Here is a 22970-nt window from a genome sequence, read left to right on the forward strand (position 1 = left end):
ACCTTTCTCTAAAACGTTTTTCAGAAAAAAACAGAAGGTTTGGTGCTCCCGCACCTTATAGAGGTGCGCCCGAACGTAAACCAGCGCCCGCACATCTTATAGGTGCGCCTGCACCTTGCTCTAATTCGTTTTTTTTTTTCAAAAAAACCGAAGGTTTGGTGCTCCCGCACCTTCTCAAGTTGCGCCCGCACCTGTAGAAAATTTTCGAAAAAAAAACTTAGGTGCGCCCGCACCAAATCCTTCAAATTTTTTGAGAAAAAACAGAAGGGTTTGGTGCGCCCGCACCTCTTCTTGGTGCGCCCGCACCAAACATTTTCTGAAAACTTTTTCGCGATTGGTGCGCCCGCACCAACCCAGCTGGGCGAAAAAAAAACGCACGCCTTTAACACATCTTTTCGGCCCTCATTCTCCTCTTCACCTCATAATTTTCGAAAAACCTCACACTCACTCACTTTCTCTCTCTTCCTCCTCTCTAGATCCGGCCACCACGACAGTTTTCCGGCGACTTCCGACGACTTTTATCACCGGAATCTTCCTCACCATCTTCTCTACAACATTCAAGAGCACAAAAATTGGGGTTTTGGAAGGATTTGATTTCTAGGGTTTCAAAATTGGGGATTTTCATCTCCATGTTGGTAACTCTCTTCTACCCTTGTTTTTTTCATCAATAATCTAGTTAATTGGATTCTAGTGTGTTTTCTTTTAGATTGCATGCTTGTTTTCCTAATTTTTTGATTATTCATGAACTTTGCTTATTTGTGTTTGGATGTGGTGATGACAAGTGTTTTCATGTTGTTGTGGTATTTTTCATGATTCTCTGAATTTTTGTGAACTACATTGCATGAACTTCTAGGTGTTGTTGATTCTTGTGCATAATTGTGGTTGGTTTGGTGAAATTGGCTTGAAATTCTCTTTGAGTGGTGATACTCTTGATTGTTAGCAACTTGGTTGCTACTAATTGTGGATTGGCTAGCTGGTAGATCTTAGGATTAGTTTTTCATTTTTCTTTTTGTGTGTTTTCTTTTTTGTGTGGTTTGATTTTTCTTTTTGTGTGTTTCTTTGGGTGGAAAGTCCGCTTTGTAGTGTGTCATTGCAGCAGATCATCACTTCTCCTTCCCCTTTTTGCAAACCAACAATCTTTACCACCATGGGAAGAAGTAGTGGTGAAGGCTCATCTAGGTCTAAGCGAGCAAAGACCGGGTCCTTCTTCACAAGGACCCTCGTCTAGCTCACATCCCCCTCCCCTCTATGCTCTAAAGTTTCCCAATGCCGCTCATAAACAAATTTTTCAACAACTTTCTGAGCGCACACTTCGTCCAACGAAGTTCTATGACTACACTACCTGCTTCTACCTTGGAATCAACTCGATGATAAGGGAGGTGGCAACTAATGTCGGGTTATTGAACTTCCTTGATATTCATGAACCTACTATGATCAACTCACTCTCGAATTCTTGAGACGTTGAACATAAGTAAGGTGACAGGTGCTATAACTATTCAGTTTCGTATGTTTAATCAAGCTAAAGCACTGTCTTTTGACAAATTTTGTGAGGCATTTGGGATGGATCCTCGAGCTCCCTGCGATGCCCCTCTGGGCACCATCTGGCAGGGATACAATGAGCAAGAATGGTGGACAAAGATCACCAACGGCACGACTCCGTTTCGGACGAACTCGTCCAAAGCGTCGGAGATTGTCCATCTTGCTCTCCGTTACTTCCATAGGATGTTGGTTTACACCATCTTTCCTAAACAGGAAGTCGGGCAGTTGAGAAAGGATGAGCTGCTGGTTCTTTGGTTGGCCACTGACGGGGCCCACCATCGAACCCGTATTAACTTTGCTGCGCTCCTCCTTAACCGACTGCAGGAGATTCGGGGGGGGCACTACGGTGATGGGGAGATCCTTTGTGGTGGCATGGTCACCCGACTAGCGTCCTACCTTGATTTGCACGATGACCTGGCTCGCTTCGAAGGAAGCGTACCTACTGTTGGTCAGTCCAACAGATTGGATGGTGCCAGTTTGCGGTTACCAGAAGGAAAACTGCACCTGGCTTGTGGGGGGGAAACCTTATTGTTTTATATGGCCCGACTTCAACTGGGACCTCCCCGCTAACGGTGAAAACCGTTAGCGGATTCCCCCTTCCCTGACATCCCACGGGCTTCCCTGAGCCCATCCCTACGGAGCGCATTCCACGCGTTCCGAGAGGTCCGAGGCCCGACCACCGCATTCCTAAGAGTGAGGTGGCCGAAGCTTCATCCTCTCAATCCTTCGAAATGGGCTCCGTCATGGCAGCCATAGCCCAGATGCAGGCTTCTCAGGAGGCGAATCACCGCGCGGTTACGGCTACTCTTGCCGGTATCCGCACCAACCTTGACCATGTGTCTAGGGTGGCTTGGCGCACTCACCTCGCCAATGTCCACTCCGGACATGAGCCCCCCTTCCCTAACCACCCCCACTATCCTCCTTCTTTCGACCCTCGAGAAGGGCCGTTTGAGGAGCCTTCTTTCCGCCCTTATCCCCACTACCCATCCTACTATCCTGGGTACTCTGGTGGGTCTTTCCCTCCTTACCCCCCTCCCGATGGGGGTAATGGTGGGAATTATTAGGAGCTTTTCATGACCCCCCTCCCTCTCCCTCCTTTTGCAACTCCGAGCGCGAGTTTTGCTTAAGCTTGGGGGACTTGCATGTATGTCTATATCTTTGGGAGTTTTGGGGTCATCGATGGTTAGAAGTTAGGGATCTCATTGGTTTTCGGTAGCAGTTGGTGATTGTTCCTGTCTGTGGTTTTGACTCCCCCACCCCTGCTGACTTCTCTTCACCTGTACAGCTTTGCTTTGGTAGTTTTTTTTGGTAGTTTTGTTTTGCTTTGCATATTTTTTAAAAAAAAAAAATAAAAAAAAATTCCTCTTTTATTCTTTTTCTTCTTTTTTTTGCATTTAGGATAGCTTGGTTGCATGCATGATTTGTGGCTAAAGAGTTCATGACTTGATTGGAAGACCTTCCTTATATTAGACTTGATGATTTTGGAAGCCCTGTTGTGACTTTAAGCGTCTCTTGAAAGCGATAACTTTTGGTAGAGTCTCTTTGAAATTAGGCGAGTTGGATGAATGGATTGCCTTGCCCCTTGTGCGATGAATCCCGAAGGAGGGCCAAGAACCTCGTAAGACTCACTCACAACCCTCACCATTGATCGCCTAACTTGTGACTTGCATTTTAGCTCCCCAAGATTACATAAGAACGAGCCTCTAGGAGAATGATTTAGGGCGTTTTTTTGCTAGTAATAGGAGCTACAAAACCAAAAGCTTGAATATGCATAATATTCGCTTCTCAACCCATCTGAGCCTTTCTATCCTATTTTTGCTTAACCCACATAATGAGTCATGGCCAAACTTTCCCCAAAGTGGAGTACATGTGTATTTTGTTGAGTTAAGTTGTTTTGATATTAAGTCTTGGTTGAAAGAGAGTTAATGTGCTTGTATGATAGCAAAAGTTGAAAAAATTTTGTGAAAAAGAAAGACAAAAGAAATAGAAGAAAGAAAGTTCTTATTGTTTGATTTGGTTTATTATTGAAAATGAAAAGAAAGAAAGATCAAATTGATGAGAAAAATGAAAAAGTTCACAAAGTGAAAAAAAAAAAAGTGAAATTCACAACAAGAATATCAGTCTTTAGCGTCCGCAAAAATCAGACGCTAAAAACGCGGAATCGGACGCTAAATATATTAGCGTCCGCCAACGGACGCTGAAAGCCTGACGCAAAACCCTTGGTCGCTAATTCACCAAATAGCGTCCGCATATCGGACGCTAAATATTTAGCGTCTGCTTTTTAACTTTAGCGACCGCGCAAAACGGTCGCTAATTAGCGACCGCCAGTCTCAGACGCTAATTAGCGACCGCCTAGGCGGTCGCTAATTAGCGACCGTTTCCTTGGCAGTCGCTAATTAGCGACCGTTTTGGCAGTCGCTATTCTTTGAAACGGTTGGTAAATGATTGGTCCGCATTTGCACTTCTTTTTTTTTTGCTTTTGGTTAACAAGTATTAAATCTAATAGCTTTTAATTGATATTAAATGTAATAAGATATAAAATGATGCTAATACCATACTTCTTTTATTAAGGCAAACAAATTAATCAATTCAATTATTATTGATAATAAATGTAGATACAAGTGGAAAAAAATCTAGAACTAAATTCTAGTATACTTGGAACAAAATCTAATACAAATCTCATATAATTACAATCTACACTTTAAACTCCACAAAAAAAAAATCTGGAACCAAAACGACTTCAAATCTGGTATCTGGATCGAAACCAACTTCAAATCTGGAACTCAAACGCAAATCTCGAAACTCTGCAAAAATCAACAAAAACAAAGAAATTAATGCAATTAACCAGAAAAAACAATTATTAACAAGAATTAAATGAATAACAAGATCTTGACTTTCTGTCTACATATAACTCGTAAGTTTCCTTTTTTTTTTTTTTACAGCTCCATAGTACTGTTGGCTTTTTTTTGACACTAGTCACCTTCATCACCATAACTACATGCATGGAGCCTTTAAGAAACAGTCTTTGGTATACATACATTTTTACTAAGATACAACCAGGCTGCTATCATCTACATTGTTTAAAAAATTCAGGGTTCTTAAGAAATTGCAAAAACACAGATTATAATCACTGTGACATAAACTGATTGCCTTCCTTTCTGTTTTAGTTCGTCCCATTCAATAATCCTCTACTAGTAGATAAGTACTTACTCCGTTTTTGAATACTCGCAACGTGGAAATATGCACAAGGACCAAGCACAGGAGAATGATATAGAGAGCTTAAAATAAACATATGCTAGAAAAGAGAAAGAAAGAATATAATGCAAAAATATAGACATTGCAAATAATAGAAACTTCCATAAATGGAAAATGTTAGGAAGTAAATATTAAACCAATCAACTTTCTCTATTTCCTTTATTCTAAAGATCCTCCTAAGAAGATTAAATGCATTAATTATACTTACCATTTACAAAACCTGCTACCTAATATTGTGATGACTTCATTTCGAATTTCTCAATCAAAACAAGTAAACAACGTAGCTTCAGGAAGTCACCTTCTGATAAATAATGGTCATTATGCCAGCTCGAAGCTTTATGTATACTGTGTATCAAGAACTGACCTGCAAGGTTGAACAAAGCATCACAAACAATATTGGGAGGACAGAAAAGAATCTGGCAGATGAAGCATTTTAGAGAAAGGATAAAAGCCTGATGGTTATTTAGAACTAGTTTAGCTGATTGGCTTTTTGCTGCTTACTTTAAGTCATCCAGTAACATGGCAATATTCCTACTTTTTTCTTCAAAACCTTTTTTTTCAGGGAACTGTATTGCATGCACTCATCAGCATACAAACCCTTAATTTGGTTTTAAAATGATCATTCACAATCATGCAGTGCTCTTTCAAATCTCAATCCATACTAGTTATCTGAATCCTCTTCCACAAATACTGACTGTTGGCAGCAATGATAACAAACAAGACCATTTCCCACTTTGTTCATCCACTTTCCTCTTCAATATTTGCTTGACATCACACTTTAAGGTAAATTAGTTAGGAAAATATTATTTCTCTCACTGTTATATGATGCACATTAGGTTACCCATAAAATACATCTTTACTTAGACCTAAAGCAATCTACAAAATGGAGTCACAACTCACACGACTTCTGCTTCATTATTTGGAAGATGTAGATCAGGAATCTGTTCGAATTTTAGTAGCTTTCAAGTTGACCAAAGACACTACTTGATTTGGGTACCTGACTTAAAAGTTTTAGACAGAGTATAAAAAGGGATACACAACCAAAATAATACCAAATCAAGCAGTGTATACCAAAGCAGAGAGTGGAAAATTCTATTTAGAGAAGTCTGAAAAAAAACTTTCCTGCTTGATTTGGGTACGTGACTTAAAAGTTTTAGACAGTTACTTATGAGCCTACATGTCGGGGGTGTTTCTACTTGTAAATGGCAGCTTGCCTACTAGATACAAGTCCCTACCTATTTAAATCACTGAGTCAAGTCACCCATAAGCAAGAAGGTCAAGAAGAAATACAGTCTACTCATACAGAACTCAAGCATAATTAAACCATCTCAAAAGCGACAGAAGTAATAACAACCTCCACAAGCCTTGCACATCACAAGGAATGAATTCTTATGTGAGAAAACTAACACATCAAAATAAGTAGTCATGTAACAAGGAAATATGATAGGAGCTCTAACTAATTTTCTTAGCTGTCTGCGCAATAGAAGTTATCGCAAATGTCCAGTACCAATGCTCGTATCCAATGAAGATACTTAAGCCTATCTAAGCTAGCAGGGGAGGTTTGACATTCAACACAACTAAAACCACAACTTTTAATATTCTTCCCTCAATTTGTACTAATTCGCTGCATTAAAGTTCTTCCCTTCTTTTGCTTTATATCTTAATTTCCCTTTTTACTCTACCATGCCACACTTATTGGACCCATTTAAGTTCACACTCGCTCACAACTACATCATCTTCCCCGTCTCAAAAACAGTAAAGAACGGGAAGGAGCAGCAAAAAAATTCAACTCCAAAAACAAATGCATTAAAACAGCAATACCAACAGTAAAGTTATTGCTTTCCCATTTCAAGACTTGGTGAACCTTTTATAAAACATTAGATTAAACCATATTAGCAGCTCCAATAGCACATTGGTTAAAACTTGACATAAGAGATTAAAACTTATTGGAGTTAGAAGATTTGAGTAGAATTTGAATCATTCTTTGTTATTAAATTGATGCACAGAACATCAAAGCTCAGAAATTGAAAGCAAAAAAAAATCAAAAGTAGTCATCTTTTACCTTGTTCGAATCAACTTGAAGCAGGTATAATTCTTGATCAGTGTCTCTGAAAAATCTTTGTAAAGTTAGTTGTACCTGAAAATAAGAAGTCGGATTAATTTTCAGCTAAGAAACTAAAAATGCTAATTATTCCAATTGATAACAAAAAGTCATTACTTTGAAATAAAATAAAAAACAAAATCCTAAGCAACCCAACTAAACGAAATAAATACATACCCAAAATCAACACAAAATCATATATAATCCCCAAAAAACCCCAAATCTGATGAGAAGAAGAAAAAACCTCGAAATAATTAGGACAAAAATCCGACGAAAAAAATCAAGAAAAAATCAGATCTGAAACAAAAATCGAAAAAGAGAGGATTAATAAAAATCGAGAAAACGAAAAAAAACATACGAAAAAAGGATTCGAAAATAAAAATCGAAAAAAAGAGAGGATAAATATGGGGTTTTGAAGGAGAATTGAGAAATTAACAAAAAAAAACTAGATCTGAAACAACCCACAAAAAAAAACCCAAAATAATCACTAACCCTAAAACGAAAACCTGCGATGATGATTGGCTCAGAAATCGATCGAACCTCCCTTGAAATCAGAGCAAGTGTGGTAGCGGGCAGAATACCGTCGACGGTGAGAGAGAAACAAATAGAAAGGAAGAAGAAAATAAGAGCGAGAAAGAAGATGAAGAAAGACGACGGTTGTGATGTGAGGTGAGAGAATAAGGTGGGTTCTGATGTGAGGTGAGAGAATAAGGTGGGTCGTATTTTTTTTCTTATGACCATTGAATACCGTCCGTCATGTTAGACGGTAAACTTGTAAAACGGACGCTAATTAGCGTCCGCTCCAAAGACGGATGCTAATTTCAGAAAAACGGATGCTAATTAGTGTCCGCCTAAAGACGGACGCTAATTTTACAAAAACGGACGCTAATTAGCGTCCGATGGAGTCAGACGGTAAATTCAGACGCTAAAAGCACGGATTCTTGTTGTGATTCAAGGTTATGTGTGAGATTTCTTTAATTGAGAATAGTGTTAGGACTAGCTTGGGGGAGTACTTACCCCTAGTTTGTACTCCACTTACCCTTTTTGCACCAAATTCCTAGAATATAATCCACATACCCCTAACCTAGCCCCGTTACAACCTTAACAAAGTCCCTTTTGACTTCTAGATTGGACTTGATCTATTTAGTAGTGGCGGGTGAGATTTTGTGCAAGTCATATGAGGGTCATCAAAACATGGTAGAGGCGAGCAATTATGGTTGAGCATCCCTAGGGAGGAGTCAAACTTGGGTCTTGGAAGTGGAGAAGAGTGAAAAATCATTCTTGGAAAGCTTTCTTTCAAAAAGACTCGGTTGATCGGTGGATTGAGACCTTAGAGTCACTCTTGTGCTTCCTAATCATCTTCCCTCTTGTGTTTGGTGTGACCCTTTTTCGGGGCCGAGTAATACGAAACATGGCACAAGGGAACGACCTAGAGGATGAGAGACAATGAGGTGCGCCCGCACCATAGCCGAATTGGGAGAAAATGACAGAACGCACAGGTGCGCCCGCACCCAGCACATGGTGCGCCTGCACCTGTGTCTAGTGCGCCCGCACCAGCTACATGTGTGCCCGCACATTTTGACGGAGGAACCTAGACCCAGGCAGAAGACATAGGTGCGCCCGCACCTGACATGTGGTGCGCCCGCACCTATATCTGGTGCGCCCGCACCTATTCATTGTGCGCCCGCACCATCTGACGGGAGATTTTTACAAAAAGACAGAAGATTTGGTGCTCCCGCACCTGAGGTCTAGTGCGCCCGCACCTGAGCATGGTGCGCCCGCACCTCATTTTGGTGCGCCCGCACCATGCGTTCCGGAGTGAAAAATTCAATCATTGAACCCTTTTTCTTTTTTAGTTTTAGACTTACGCTTTCATTCTAGTTTTCGCAGAATATTTTAGGGTTTTGTATTGGAGAGAAAACACTTTAGTTTCCATTGATAATTGAGATTAGTGATCATATTTTGTGATTCGATTGACATTCAAGGTACTTTTCATTCAATTCAATTCAAAGTTTCAGTTTTTAATTCATTCTCTTGTTGTTTGTTTATGTTCTTAGATTATTTTGGATTTTCATTCTCTTAGTTTAATAATTGCGATTTAGATTAGTTTAATCATTACTTAATCATGTTTAGCCTTAGATAGTCATAGATTCATTGTTTAATTGCTTTAACTCCATGATTAGTGAGTAGTTTCATAATCTAGGGTTAGGGTGAAAGTATGAATTAGGGTTTTAAATATGTTGTTGATGTGATTGTGATTGTTTAGAGAAGTTTATGCATTGATCTTGGTGTTTTGAAACCTTAGGATAGATATTGATCACATTTATACTTTGGTATTTTGATTTCAAAAGTTCCTATCAAATTTTGAACTCTTTTATCATCCCCAAGAATCAATTTAATTTCTATGCCAAGATATTGGATGGAAATTAAGGGGATCCTTCATTAGGGGTTTTCCAAACTTAATGAATCTCTTAGTCAATTAACTAAAGACCATTCGAGAGAGGATTTAGTTGATTGATTAAGTGATTACTCTTAAGGACCATTCGAGAGAGGACTCAAGTAATTTAGAGGGAAACTAAACCTTGCATGATCATCTCCGTACATCACAATCGCATTAGCATTCATTGGCTATTCTTATTCATACTAGTAACCTTAACTCTAGTGTCTTTCATTTGATATTTAAACTGTTGATATTTGCTTGTTCTAGTTGATAGTTAGTCTTAATTGTTAACAAACATCTTTCAAACCCCCAAATACCTTTCAATTAGGTAATCTGGACTTGATAAACTTTAATCAATCCCATTTTCCCTGTGGATCGACCCTTGACTTGCCCTTACTATTCTCTTAGTAATTGCTTTTTAGGACTTATAAATATTGTTTGGAAAGCGGTTCTTAGTGCCTTAACGACACACTAAAAACCACTTATCAATACTTTTTTTTCCCGACATAACAATTAACCACTTGTTATTAGAAGGGTCAGTTACATAAAATACTTGCTTAACTTGTGATTCAAGCACGAATGGCTCTTCACTTTCACGCAACCGACCCAAGTCTACAAGAGTAAATCCACAAGGGTGATCTTTTCTTATGTAGCGCCGTTTATAATCAACCCACTTGCATCGAAATAAGCAGACCATGAAACCGAAGTAGTCAAGCTCCCAAATATCTTGAATCCGCCCATAGTTTATCAATGTAGCATCAATAGGAGACTTGTCTTTGGCACTTGCATACTGTGTAGATGATGCCTCTACTAAAACGCCACTATTTTGCAATGATCTCGATTTTTCATCTTGACGATCTGTCCAAAACGTATATCCATTAACATCATAACCCTCATAGGAGTGCACAGCTTCTCGAGGACCAAATGCTAGCCACTTAAGAGTTTCTGAAACTGTGGAATCTACTTTACGCATTAACCAGTTATGAACCAATCAATAAATGTCTTATTATGCAACTGCATCAATGCTCTAGTCTCTTTTCCTGGATTCTGATCACGCAACTCCTCCATATGCTCATCTAAGTAGGGATGGACCTGTACCATATGGTGCAATAAAAATAAGTGTGCTTGTATCCGCATTTCAACAGGAGGTACAATCATTTTGGATCCAAGTGTGCCTTTATCGTCGAGTCTGCCCTCGTGTCGAGATGTAGGAAGTCCAATAGGATCAACATTACTTAAGAACTTGACCACAAAATTACCGACCTCTTCACTCACAATCCCCTGAATAATACTTCCTTTTGGTTGCGCTGGATTCCTTACTTTATCTTTCAAAGAGCCCATATGTCTCTCAAAAGGATAGCACCACCTCAAAAACCCCGCACCACATAGCTTAATCTCTCGAACTAGATGTACAACCAAATGGACCATAATGTCGAAGAAAGCAGGTGGGAAATACATCTCAAACTTGCACAAAGTCCCTATCACGCCAGCCTAGAGAGCATCAAGCTTCGACGGTTGTAACATTTTGCTACATAAAGTATTGAAAAAAGAACACAACTCTGTTATGGTATGTCTCACGTGTTTCGACAATATCCCTCGAATTGCAATCGGTAAGAATACTTGCATCATTACATGACAATCGTGAGACTTCATACTCTATAGCTTCAACTCACCGTCTAAGGTAACAAATCGTATGTTAGATGAGTACCCTGATGGAGCCTTAATGTTGTACAAAGACTCGCAAAAAAGTCGTTTCTCAGCTCTAGATAGAGTGTAGCAAGCCGGAGGCAAATAGTTCCTATCATCAGCTATCACCTTTTTCTTTCCTTTCCCTTCTATTCTTGCAGCCGACCCTTCTTGATTTTCCTCTTTTTTTCCCTTTCCTTTTCCTTTGCCAAACACTTTCTCTCTTTATTTATTTTCTTAGTGTCTCTCTTCTGAACCCGTAGCTCTGGTCGAAGTCCCTTACTTTCCAGGTACAGTCGCACTCCTTTGCTATCCTTTGTCTTATGTGGAATATTCATAAGTGTCCCCAGAATGCGTCACATACATTTTTCTCTATGTGCATGACGTCGAGACAATGTCTAACCTCTAGATTCTTCCAATATGGAAGTTTCCACAGAATAGACTCCTTTTTCCAAAGTCTCTTACCACCATCACTCGCTCCTTTGTCGAATATCATTTCAATACCCTTGACCTAATCAAAAACCTCAATACCAGTCAATGGACTACGAGTAACCCTTTCCTCAACTATTCCATCGAATGCCTTCTTATTATGATAAGGATGGTCGCGTCGAAGGAACCTTCGGGTCCGCATATAAACTTCTTTGTGACAAGTAGAAATGTATTTAGATTCTGTGTCGTCGATGCAAATCGGACATGCTTTTTTTCTTGTACTCGGATAAGTTCCCATAAGCTGGAAAGTAATTAAGAGTGTATAAAAGCATGTCACGCAATGTAAATACTTCATCAGCATGTGCATCATACACAAAAACTCCTTCATCCCACATTTTTCTCAAATCATCAACAAGTGGTTGGAGGTAGACATTTATGTCGTTTCCAAGCTGTTTCGGCCCTAAAACAAGAATCGACAACATGATGTACTTGCATTTCATACACAACCAAGGAGACAAGTTGTATATAACTAGAAGAACCAGTCATGTACTATGTTGAGAACTAAGAGTGCCAAATGGGTTCATCCCATCCGTACATAGGCCAAGCCTCAAATTTCTATCCTCGGCATCAAAGGTCTTATGCAGCCGATTGATACCTTTCCACTTAGGAGCATCAGCCGGATGTTTGAGAAAATCGTCCTCTTTCCTTCGTTCTGCATGCCACCTCAAGTTCTTAGCATCTTTCTTGATTGAAAACATGCGCTTGAATCGTGGTATAATCGGAAGATACCACATCACCTTTGTTGGAGGCCCTTTCTTATCACCAACCCCTACACGCCTATAACGCGACTTCCCACATCGAGGACACTCATCCATATTCGCATATTCATTTTGATATAGCACACAATCGTTTGGACAAGCATGTATCCTCTGGTACTCCAAACTGAAAGGACACATCGGTTTCTTTGTATAGTAGTTCGACTTGGGCAGTTCATGGTCGTCCAGCAACATATCACCAAATAAATGCTTGCAACAAGTGAAAGCTGAGTCACTTATAACGGCTTTCGTCTTGATGTTAAAGAGTGTTATCACGATCGTCAGCTTGGTGTACCTCGTACAACCGGGATACAACGATTTCCGAGACGCCTCGGCCATGCACTCAAAAATAGGAGGCTTTTTCCCAGCATGATCATCCACCCCCTCCATCATCTCCTTGACATGGTCCCTATCATCATCATCATCCTCAATATTCTCATATTCGTCCTCGAGGTTCTCGTCATTCTCAATGACATCAAACTCACCTCTTTCATGCACAACGTTAACAACTGCATTCCCACCATCATATATACCCTCCTCACCGTGACAAACACATACATGGTAGTCTTGCCTAAACCCACGCCGAAAGATATGCTCCCTCAGCGACCCAATGTTACTAACTATGCCTACATTGCCACAATCAACACAAGGAGAACAAAACCCCTCAGTTCACGTTCCAGGCTGATGACTTAATGCAGCATCACAAAATTCAAATACCCCATCCACGAATTCACTCGTGTCACAACTACCTTACATCCATGCACGATTCATTTCAATCAGACCTCTAATTACACACAAGTAACAAGTACCTCATGTCAATAACGAACTTCATTACATGATTAGAGTTTATATATGAACGATATACATTCAATGAAATTAGGCATGCTTTCCAAGGGTCCTTATCACTCCAACCTAACCCATCCTTAGATTTCTAATCTCACTAGTGAATGTATGTCTTCTTTTCGATTCTACGGAAAATCCGGCAGCATTTTCCTGCAGTTTTCCAAGTACACGATGTAGATATATAGTTACTTATATCTACATATGTACCCAGAGAACAAAAGTAGGGAAACGACGAGCCAAGATTTTCCTCTATAGAATCAAAATAAAGACATACATTCACCACCTAAGTGAGATTAAACATCTAAGAATAGTCCCAAATCGGGGACTATTCAAGACTTACTCCTAATGAGTAAGTCTCGAATGGGTATATAGGCATATGATATGGTGATGCATATATACATAGGTTTTTGAACAACAAAGCATTTTACATCTAATCTTAATTTAATGATACATATTTGCACATATAAACCAATTTACACATATAAACCAATTTGCTAATATGAAATAATAGAAAGTTAAGTATAAGCGATAACGTACCAATATCAAGGTTGTAAATAGGGAAATGGAACTCAACACTCCGTCACTAGCACTCTGTCGCTAGCTAGCTTCAATAATCAACAACAAAGTTTAAAGTTCAAATTAATATAAATTACCAAACTAAACTAAACTAAACTAAACTAAACTAAACTAGACTAAACTAAACTAAACTAAACTAAACTAAACTACAGAAATAACAATCATACTCATCCTACCACAAAGACCTAGTTTTTTTAACCTCTGAATCAAACTAACTACTCCAATTAAAATTAAATTAACTCAAATGAATAAAATTTAAACCTTAAACTATTATACAACCTAATTTCACTAACAATTATTCATAAAATTACAATGAATTACAATAAAAGTTACGAAATTTTAGTTACCTAGCAAGAAAAAGGTGGTAATGTAGTTGTTTAGGGAGGAGAGGAGGAGGAACGAAGCTAGGTAGCACAAGTGCTGGCGCGAAACTAGGGCAGCAGTGATGAAAGCCCACCTCGTGGTGGCGAATCTTTAGGTGCACAAGTCACCGGCGTTGGTGGTGGTGCGCAAGACTGAGGTGTGGAGCTGGGGTAGTCGCGGGCGTTGGTGATGGTGTGCAAGTTGCCGGCGTGGGCATTGGTATGGAGCTGGGGCAGTCGCAGTGGTAGTGGCGCTAGTATGCATGTAGTGAGTTTTTTTAGGGTCGAAGGAATTTTTGTTTAGACGCGAGATTTTTGTTGGGAGGGAAGGCTTTCATTTACTTGATTTTCGAATGCGATCCCCTGAACCGCATCAGGTTTTAGAAAAACCGCATCCGATGTTAAATCTGATGCGGTTTTTTTGGACCGCATCCGATTTTCTTTGTCAAATTTTCCACCAATTTTGGGTTGATTTTCGGATGCGATTTTATAAAAACTGCATTTGATACTAAGTGACATATAAAGGTTTTTCCACTAGAGAATCCAATTCAATTCTCCCATCATACTCACTACTGATTAGATCAGCAAATTCCTTACATGGAGATTCATTAGTAGCACCAAAGATTATATCATCAACATAAATCTGTTGTACTAGAATGTTTGTTCCTTTAGATCGAAGGAACAGGGTCATATCAAATTTATCTCTAATAAACTCATGTGAAAGTAAGAATTTTTGAAAGACTTTCATACCAAGATCTAGGAGCTTATTTCAGCCCATAAAGAGCTTTATCTAGCTTATAGACTTGGTTTGGAAGATCGGGATTTTCAAATCCAGGAGGTTGTTTCACATAGACGTCTTCCATTAAATACCCATTTAAGAAAGCACATTTGACGTCCATTTCGTACAACCTAAAACCCATAAATGCAGCAAATGCAATCAAAATTCTAATAGCTTTTGTTCTAGCAACATCAACAAAGGTTTCATCGAATTATCAATACCTTCTTGTTGATTATACCCTGTTGCCACAAGTTTGGCTTTGTTCCTTATGACTGTTCCATGTTCATCTAATTTGTTCCTGAAGACCCAATTCAGCGCAATTACCTTTTGGTTTTTAGGCTTGGTTTTAAGATGCCAGACCTTGTTCCTCCTGAGGATCAGGATCATAAACAATCATTTCATTTTCAGGAATATGCTTTCTATCAGTACCTGCAGGAGTTAGTTCCTCATCAAGGTTGATTGACTCTTCAGATCGAGTTAATCCAATTTCAAAGTCATTATCATAACATGGTTCCTGTAGAGAGTTAGTTTCATGTTAGATGGTTAATATGATTTAGAATTATTACATACCTCCTTATATTATAAGCCCTTGTTTCATTTAGCAAGAGATTTTGTAGTTAGCTTTAAAATTGGTTTTTGACATTTAGAAGTTGTCAAATGTCGAGACATTGTATTTGCAATTGGTAGATACTTGTCACCTCAAATTCATATTAGGAATAGGCTCTTAGCGACATTCTTTGGCTAAAAAAAGGAACATAAATCAACCACTAAGTAAATGATGATAAATTAATAGTTTCATATTTTGAATTTAATCTGCTAATTATTAGTTTCAAGTTTTGCTCCAAAAATTGTTATGTATTGGTTGTGATTGCCAAATTTTAGTATAATATTATAGTTATCTCTTCAACAAAATTTATTAGTAATTGGTATGAGGTTGATATAGCATGGAGATAATCAAGTACGGTGTCTTAGATTATAGTTTTGTTGTTGATTGTTGATGTGTTGTTGTAGTAGTTATAGCATTTCTAGTAGAGTCAACTGGACAAATACCAATCAACAAGTGTATAAGTTTTACCATTACACTTGCAAGCAAAATATATACTAACAGTAAGTGTCGCTTGCATTTTGGAGTTGAATTTACAAGATAAAGCAATTTTCTTATGATTATGGTGTAAGTTATGGTTAGTAGAGCATATTGATAGTTTTTGTTTTTGTGTGAAAAGTCCTTGATTTTATTGGGTTCAAATGTGAAGTTGCATTGGAAGTTTAAAGGGCCAAAAGAGGAGAAATATATGGTTAAGTTGAGTCGTTTGCAAAATCGGTACAAGTTCATTAACTAGGTAACGCTATTTATAGGTGCACGAAGTGAAGTATATAGTCAAGTGACTTATACTATATCATCATATTGTAGATTACGTGTTCGTAGAAGAACGTTTTTTTACTAAAGATTGAGATTCATTAACTGTGATTGTCAGTAAGGTAAGATTTCTTACTGTGCTTGTACAGATGAGTTCAAAAACTATTTATATTATTTTGGAAATACATTTTGAAAATGAGATTGTTTTTATAACGCTATATATTGAAACTCAGATTTTGTTTCTCGATATTTTATAGTGAAAGAGTTGAGATTATTTATGAGATTTATATTCCAAAGGAGGAAGTTCTTCATTGTTATCAAGTTTTAATTAAATTGTGGGGTTGTCGGTAAGCGGAATTCCTCGAGTATGGAAGTATGTTGAGTTAACAGTGTCTCAACAATTTATTTTAGTAATTAGGAGTATATTGATCAATACTCTTGTCCTTTGTCTTCGTTCTTCGTATGTTATCAAGTTAGAGGTAGGCATACTAGGGACTTTGGTGTTTACCTTATCAAGTGAGCCTAGCTAGCTCATTGGATTTTTATTACTTCCTACTCACATATTACCAAGGAGTTATATTTGAAGTATTTACATAATGGTTTGGATAGAAAGAAAGAAAGATTGAATTTGAGGTTGTTTGAGAGTTAATATATTATACATAAAATTTGTATAGCTTTTAAATGAATTTGCAAGATATTCCTATATGTCTTGCCTGCTCATTGAATAGTTTTGTTTTTATTACAACATTAAACCTTGCTCAGCCTACGATCGGGTCTTGACGCTCTCAATTCAACCTATGCAACATGGTTGCTAACATAATCATAATTGCTAAATGTAGGGAAGCCTCTAAAAAGTTGATCTTTCAATTCTAACCCTGATTAGCAATATATAATCAAATAATTGATCAGGTTGCAAGATTAACAATAGAAACATAATCATCAATTAGAGATATGAATGACCAAGTAAATTATCAATAGACATTATTAATAACTTCAAAGTATAAACAGGAAGCAGATGGGAACACCATAAGAGAGATTAACTAGAGCTAGATTTCCGAAACCCTAGAAAATAAACTACTCAAACATGAATGAAATAATGAAAACTAAATCTAAGAACGAAAACACAATTAAAATATGGAAAATTTGTCAAAAACAACTTTTTATAAGCCAGTTTTGTCAGATTCAACCTTTTAAATTTTTTTGTCACGACAAACCTTAAACCAAAATGTTTTTGTCACATTAAACCTTTGGCCGGAAAAAGACCCTTGACTTAGTTTTCAAGCATTGATCATCCCTCCTCAACGAATTACACTTGCAAATTTCTCGACTTTTTCTTTTTCATTTTTAACCTTTGCAACTTTCTTTCAAATATTTGAGATTTCCACGAACGAACAACCACGAACCGTTCATTTTCTTCATCATCATCAACCACGAATCGTTCATTCTCTTCATCATCATCAAGCACGAACCGCAACGACAATCGAAGGGAAGAATGTAGCGAATTTTGTTTCGTTTCATCATCATCGTTTTTTTTCCAGATCTGGGTTTATATTTTTCGTTTTTAATTTTCATTTTTGTTGCACTCTCTCACTTTAGTTTGTAATTAGCTTAGTTTTAAGTTTATAATTTCATTTCTGAATTTTTATTTTCATTGTTATTTTAAGTTTTTTTTCTAGATCTGGGTTTTAGTTTATGTTTATTTCTTAATTTTCGTATTTTGTTCATTTTTTTGGTTATATTTTTGTATAAGTTTTCGATTTTTATTTGGTTATATTCATCTGAATTTTTGTATAATATTTGTATAATTAAATTCATTTTTAGTTTGTATATTTTTTGTATAATTAAATTCATTTTTAATTTGTATAATATTTGTTATTAGATCCAATTTTTTTTGAAGTTTCATTACTTAGACCTGCTGTATAATTGTTTGGATTTTCTTCCTGCTTTGTTGTTGCAGACCTGCAGTGCAAAGCAAATTTTTTTTTAAAAGTCCTTGACCCCAAAATCTGATGCGGTCTTGCAAAACTGCATCAGGTAGTGAGAGTCTTATGCGGTCATGGACCGCGTCAGTTAATTTTCTTAATCTGCTGCGAGCCAATCTGATGCGGACCAAAATCGCATTAGTAAGCCCGATTTCGACTGCATCAGATGGGCATTTTTCCACTAGTGAATGTGAGAAAAAAAATTTGGTTTAAGGTTTGTCTTCAAAAAAAAATTAAAAGGTTGTTTTTGACAAAAGTGACTTATAAAAGGTTGTTTTTGACAAAATTTTCTTAAAATATATGAATTAATAAAAGAGAGAAAAAAAAAATACCTTCAAGGATTTCATTGATAGAGAACTGTAAATTAGGGTTCATAGAGGAAAAGAGGAGAGAGTGTTTAACTATTCTAAAGAAAAATAAGACATAAAGGAAAATAACTAATCCCTTTCAGTATTTATATATTCCCATCATCTAACGTAAAAATAAGTAAACGAAAAGAAATAAGACAATAAACTAATACAAGGAAGTTAGATGATTGGTTGATGATATGTGTCACGACCAACATAAAACGCACAATGAAAGGCTAACTCATGAGTCATGACCAAAGGCTGTCTAAGGGAGCCATAGGGCTCTGGTTTGCCAGCAGTCTAGGTAGCAACACAGTTCAAGTCAACGAGCGAGTAACAACTGTAACAACCCTGAATTTCCAATACTTCTAAAATCAACTTAATATAAATAAACTCGGAAATCCAAAGGTGCTACGCCGCGATAATTTAATAATAACCGCAAGGCTAATGCTTCTAACTAAAACAATAACCAATAAGTTTTAACTAATTATTACAGACCAACTAAATAGAATGTAAACTAATTATTACAAACCAGAACATAAATCTTATAAATAAATAACAGCGGAAGTCTTTTTAAAGTCCTATTAAATCAAAAGGGATCCAACGCACTCTTTAACCCAACTGGAGCTAACTATCTTCAAGTCCCTGCACATTAAACACTGTAATATCAGCCAAAGGCTGAGCAAGATTTAATACTGAAATAAAACAAAACTATTCAATGTGCAGGTAAGATATATAGGAATATCTTACAAATTCATTTAAAAGGAGTACAGATTATAGATATAAAATTAACTTTCTAATAACCTCAAATACGATCTTTCTTTCTTTCTGAACTATTCTGTAAAACTTTCAAATATAATCTTTCGTAATCTGTGAGTAGGAAGTATATAAAAATCCAATGAGCTAGCTAGGCTCACTAGACAAGGTAAACACCAAAGTCCCTAGTATGCATACCCCTAACTTGATAACGTATCAAGAAGGAAGATTAATGGCAATAGTATTGATCAACATACTCCCAACTACTAAAATATATTGTTGAGACATTGTTAACTCACATACTTCCAAACTCGGAGAATACCGCTTACCGGCAACTCCACAACAAAACTCTATAAACCCTCGTAAGGGTGAGGAACTTCCTCCTTTCAAAATCTCAACTTGGTAACATAGAGGAACTTCCTCCCTTTTAATATAAGTCTCATAAATAATCTCATAAACTCTTTCAACATAAATATCGAGAAACATTTAAATCTCAACGTATAAACTTCATAAAACAATCTCATTGTAAAAATAAATTTCCAAACATTATAAAACAGTTTCTCAACTCATCTGTACAAGCACAATAAGAAATCTTACCTTAGTAGCAAACACAGTCAATGTACCTCAATCTCAAGTCAAAAAGGTTCCTCTACGAACCCGCAATTTACAATATAATAATATAGTATAAGTCACTTGACTATACTTCACATAATTCACCAATAAATGGTATTACCTAGTGAAAGAGCTTTAATTGATTTTTTTTCTTAGACGAGTCAACCAAGTCAAAATAACACAACCATAAATACAAATATAAGAGTATTAACAATATTACATAACCGCACTTAACCATGTAAATATATCTTTTTTCTACTATCATCTTCACAATGCAACTAATGGCACATTTCCTCCTTGATGACAAAGTGGTCATCCAAACACATCTTTTCAGTACAATTGGTACGGTGAATGACACATATATCCTCAAATTAGAGTGTATTCAATTCAATACCTCCAAGACTCGCTTCAAAAATGAAAATTCGCAGCTACGCAACATTTTAAACCGTATCATAACAAGATCCATAGTTAAGAAGATTTTTATACCTATAATTTATGGCAAAACAGTAAATTGTATAATGAAAGATTTTCAATATAGTCTCAGTAAGGATGCATTGCCAAAAGAATGTGTAACATTCTCCACACTTGCCCCATGCCTACTCTTTTTTATTTACTTATAACTATACATCCACCTCCATTACATTCTACACCAACAGGGTACCCACATACAAGACCACCAAAACAGCATGAACTTGCAGCAAGCATAACTTCTAGTATACAACTCCGAATCATGTAATTCTTGAGCATAAATTCATTAAATCCTCAAGATCTACAACTTTCATTAAGTATCCAAGGTCTAAAAACCGATAAAATCATCGAAAAAAAAGCCAAAACAGTAGTGATACGGGCCTGGCCTTAATCAGTGGAGTGAATGAGCTGGAATGTGCCCAGGAGGAGGGAATAACGGCTAAAGAGAGAGAGACTGTATACAGTGCACCTGTAGGAATAACTAACTAGTGAAGTGGCAACGTTTTTTTCTTATTCTTCTGGCATAACTAACCATCTGTTATTTTCCACTAGTAATTAGTTAAATCTTTATTTTTCATTATCTACATTTCCATGGGATGTAAAGAAGTCTATATATAGTGCACTGATATCTCATTTAAGGGATACATGAAATGAATGAAAATCTCTCCTTCTCTCTAGACTCTCCTTAATCCTCCTGTCTGTTTATACAATATAAGAGCTAAATTACTTCGAGAATTCCTTTCTTCTTCCCTGGAATCCTCTGGTGTTAGCTTAATCAGACACCATTCCTAAATTGTTATGAATCTGTCTGATCAAATATCACCTGGCATAAACCAGGTTGTATCATTGGTATCAAATATCAGGACTTCTGGTAAAGAGGGTGGTGAAAATGAAGCATTGGTAGCAGAACTTCAGAAGTTGGAAACTAGGTTGAAATCTGCCATAGAATAACAGAACAAGAAGGTGACTGATGCTTGTTATTATAATAGTCTAAACATTGATAAAAATGCTAAATCTATAGCTGAACTGAATGATTTGATGCTAGGATTATCATTGCAATTGACTAAAATAGTCTCTGATAATCAAACTAAGAACACCAATATGGGTGGTTCAGATAACTTACACTTGAGTATTTCTGGAAATCCCTCTGAGGAAGGTGAGATTGGGAGACAATCACACCATTATTTTTCATCTAGATTAACAAAAATTACATTCCCTCAGTTTAATGGAGATGAACTGAAACCATGGTTGTATAGATGTAGCAATTTTTTGATCTAGATAAAATCACTGATGAAAATAAGGTGAGGTTCGTTGCACTTCATTTGGAGGGTAAGGCTTTGTTGTGGCATCAAAATTACATGAATAGCAGGGAAAACGTGATGCCTACTTGGAATCAGTATGTACTTGATATTACTGCTAGATTTGGGGATCTCTTTGATGATCCCATGGCTGATCTGAAGGCTTTAAAGCAGGCAGCAGGGGTACAGGAGTACCATGACACCTTTGATGCATTATCCAGCAGGCTGAATCTGGCTGAGAAACATTTGCTGAGCTGCTATTTAGGAGGGTTGGAGATGAAATTCAGATGGCAGTCAGGATTTTCTCATCTGCTACCATACAGCAGGCTTTCAGTCTTGCCAAGTTGCAAGAAGCACCTACCAAGGCAAAAAAAACCCAAAACCAAACACAAAAAACCCCCTGTTACCCACCCCCAACACCACTAAACTTTTAACCTACCAAAACAAACCCTCATACTAGAAGCCAAACACAACCAACACCTACTCAAAGCCTATCACAAACTCTAATCCAAACCGCATGACCTTAACTACAGCAGAATTCAATGACAAAAGAGCCAAGGGGCTATGTTTTTGGTGTGATGAGAAGTTTGAGTTGGGACACAGGTGTAAGGGAAGGAGGCCACAACTGTATCATGTGGAAGTGGAGGAAGGAAGTGAGGAAGAAACTAGGGAAATAGAAGCTGAGGAGGAGGAATCACAGTTTGCACATATTTCATTGCAAGCTATGGAAGGAATAGTCAGGTTCCAGACTATGAGAGTAGTAGGACAACATAACAAGAGGGGCCTACACATACTTTTAGATAGTGGAAGTACCCATAATTTCTTAGATCTTCACAAAGCTCTCAAACTGAAATGTCAGGTGGAGCAAATCTCACCCATATGGGTTAAGGTAGCAGATGGAGGAAGGATCAAATGTGATTCAATGATTCGATCATTTCCTTGGAGGATGCATGGGGCAGAATTCATGGCTGATGTGATGTTACTACCCTTGAGTGGTAGTGACATGGTACTAGGAGTGTAGTGGTTTTCCAAACTTGGACCTATCCTATGGAACTTTAATGATATGTCCATGGAGTTTAAGTACCAAGGAAGAAAAATTAGGTTGAGGGGAGCTACTCCCAAGAAGCTGAAAATGATCCCTGGAAGTAGTTTGAACAAGATGATTAGCACTGAAGGGGAGTTATTTATGCTCCAAGTAGTGCCAGTCCTTCCTGAGTTCAATGAGTCTGAAGTAGAAGGTAAGATAGTGTTGCAACCTGAGATTGCACAGATCTTGTCAAAATTCCAGGAAGTGTTTGCAGAACCTATTACACTTCCACCTGAGAG

At 37.5% G+C, this 22970-nt stretch overlaps 2 protein-coding genes and 2 long non-coding RNA genes across 4 annotated transcripts; 1 reads left to right on the forward strand and 3 right to left on the reverse strand.

The window, feature by feature from the left end:
• Positions 1–4119: 4119 nt before the first annotated feature.
• LOC130590334 (uncharacterized) lies at positions 4120–5065 on the reverse strand. The gene is made up of 2 exons (XR_008967951.1): positions 5003–5065; positions 4120–4343 (listed from the first exon to the last, which is right to left on the reverse strand). It is a non-coding gene; the product is annotated as an uncharacterized LOC130590334 (long non-coding RNA).
• A 5242-nt stretch (positions 5066–10307) lies between these two features.
• LOC125494708 (uncharacterized) lies at positions 10308–18510 on the reverse strand. Its single transcript, XM_048638426.1, has 6 exons — positions 18496–18510; positions 15185–15338; positions 12001–12891; positions 11801–11910; positions 11425–11532; positions 10308–10427 (listed from the first exon to the last, which is right to left on the reverse strand). Exons 1-6 carry the CDS (start codon positions 18508–18510, stop codon positions 10308–10310), a joined length of 1398 nt encoding a protein of 465 aa, XP_048494383.1.
• Positions 18511–18968: 458 nt separating this feature from the next.
• LOC130590574 (uncharacterized) lies at positions 18969–19932 on the reverse strand. Its single transcript, XR_008968424.1, has 2 exons — positions 19864–19932; positions 18969–19155 (listed from the first exon to the last, which is right to left on the reverse strand). It is a non-coding gene; the product is annotated as an uncharacterized LOC130590574 (long non-coding RNA).
• A 1212-nt stretch (positions 19933–21144) lies between these two features.
• LOC104906343 (uncharacterized) lies at positions 21145–22665 on the forward strand. The gene is made up of 4 exons (XM_010695082.1): positions 21145–21275; positions 21336–21502; positions 21625–22009; positions 22248–22665. Exons 1-4 carry the CDS (start codon positions 21145–21147, stop codon positions 22663–22665), a joined length of 1101 nt encoding a protein of 366 aa, XP_010693384.1.
• Positions 22666–22970: the final 305 nt, after the last annotated feature.

The sequence above is a fragment of the Beta vulgaris genome, chromosome 2 (assembly GCF_026745355.1).
Source record: "Beta vulgaris subsp. vulgaris cultivar EL10 chromosome 2, EL10.2, whole genome shotgun sequence".
Classification (NCBI taxonomy): domain Eukaryota; kingdom Viridiplantae; phylum Streptophyta; class Magnoliopsida; order Caryophyllales; family Amaranthaceae; genus Beta; species Beta vulgaris.

Bases quoted from the DNA above. Each gene is read 5' to 3' on its own strand.
- LOC104906343 (XM_010695082.1), top strand. From the start codon at position 21,145: ATGAATCTGTCTGATCAAATATCACCTGGCATAAACCAGGTTGTATCA. The intron at 21,276-21,335 runs GTTGAAATCTGC...TTATTATAATAG, and splicing joins CTTCAGAAGTTGGAAACTAG to TCTAAACATTGATAAAAATG. The intron at 21,503-21,624 runs GTGAGATTGGGA...TTTTTGATCTAG, and splicing joins TGGAAATCCCTCTGAGGAAG to ATAAAATCACTGATGAAAAT.
- LOC125494708 (XM_048638426.1), bottom strand. The intron at 11,911-12,000 runs GTACATGACTGG...TTCTTGTTTTAG, and splicing joins CACTCTTAGTTCTCAACATA to GGCCGAAACAGCTTGGAAAC. The intron at 11,533-11,800 runs GTATTTACATTG...GTTTTTGATTAG, and splicing joins ATGATGCACATGCTGATGAA to GTCAAGGGTATTGAAATGAT.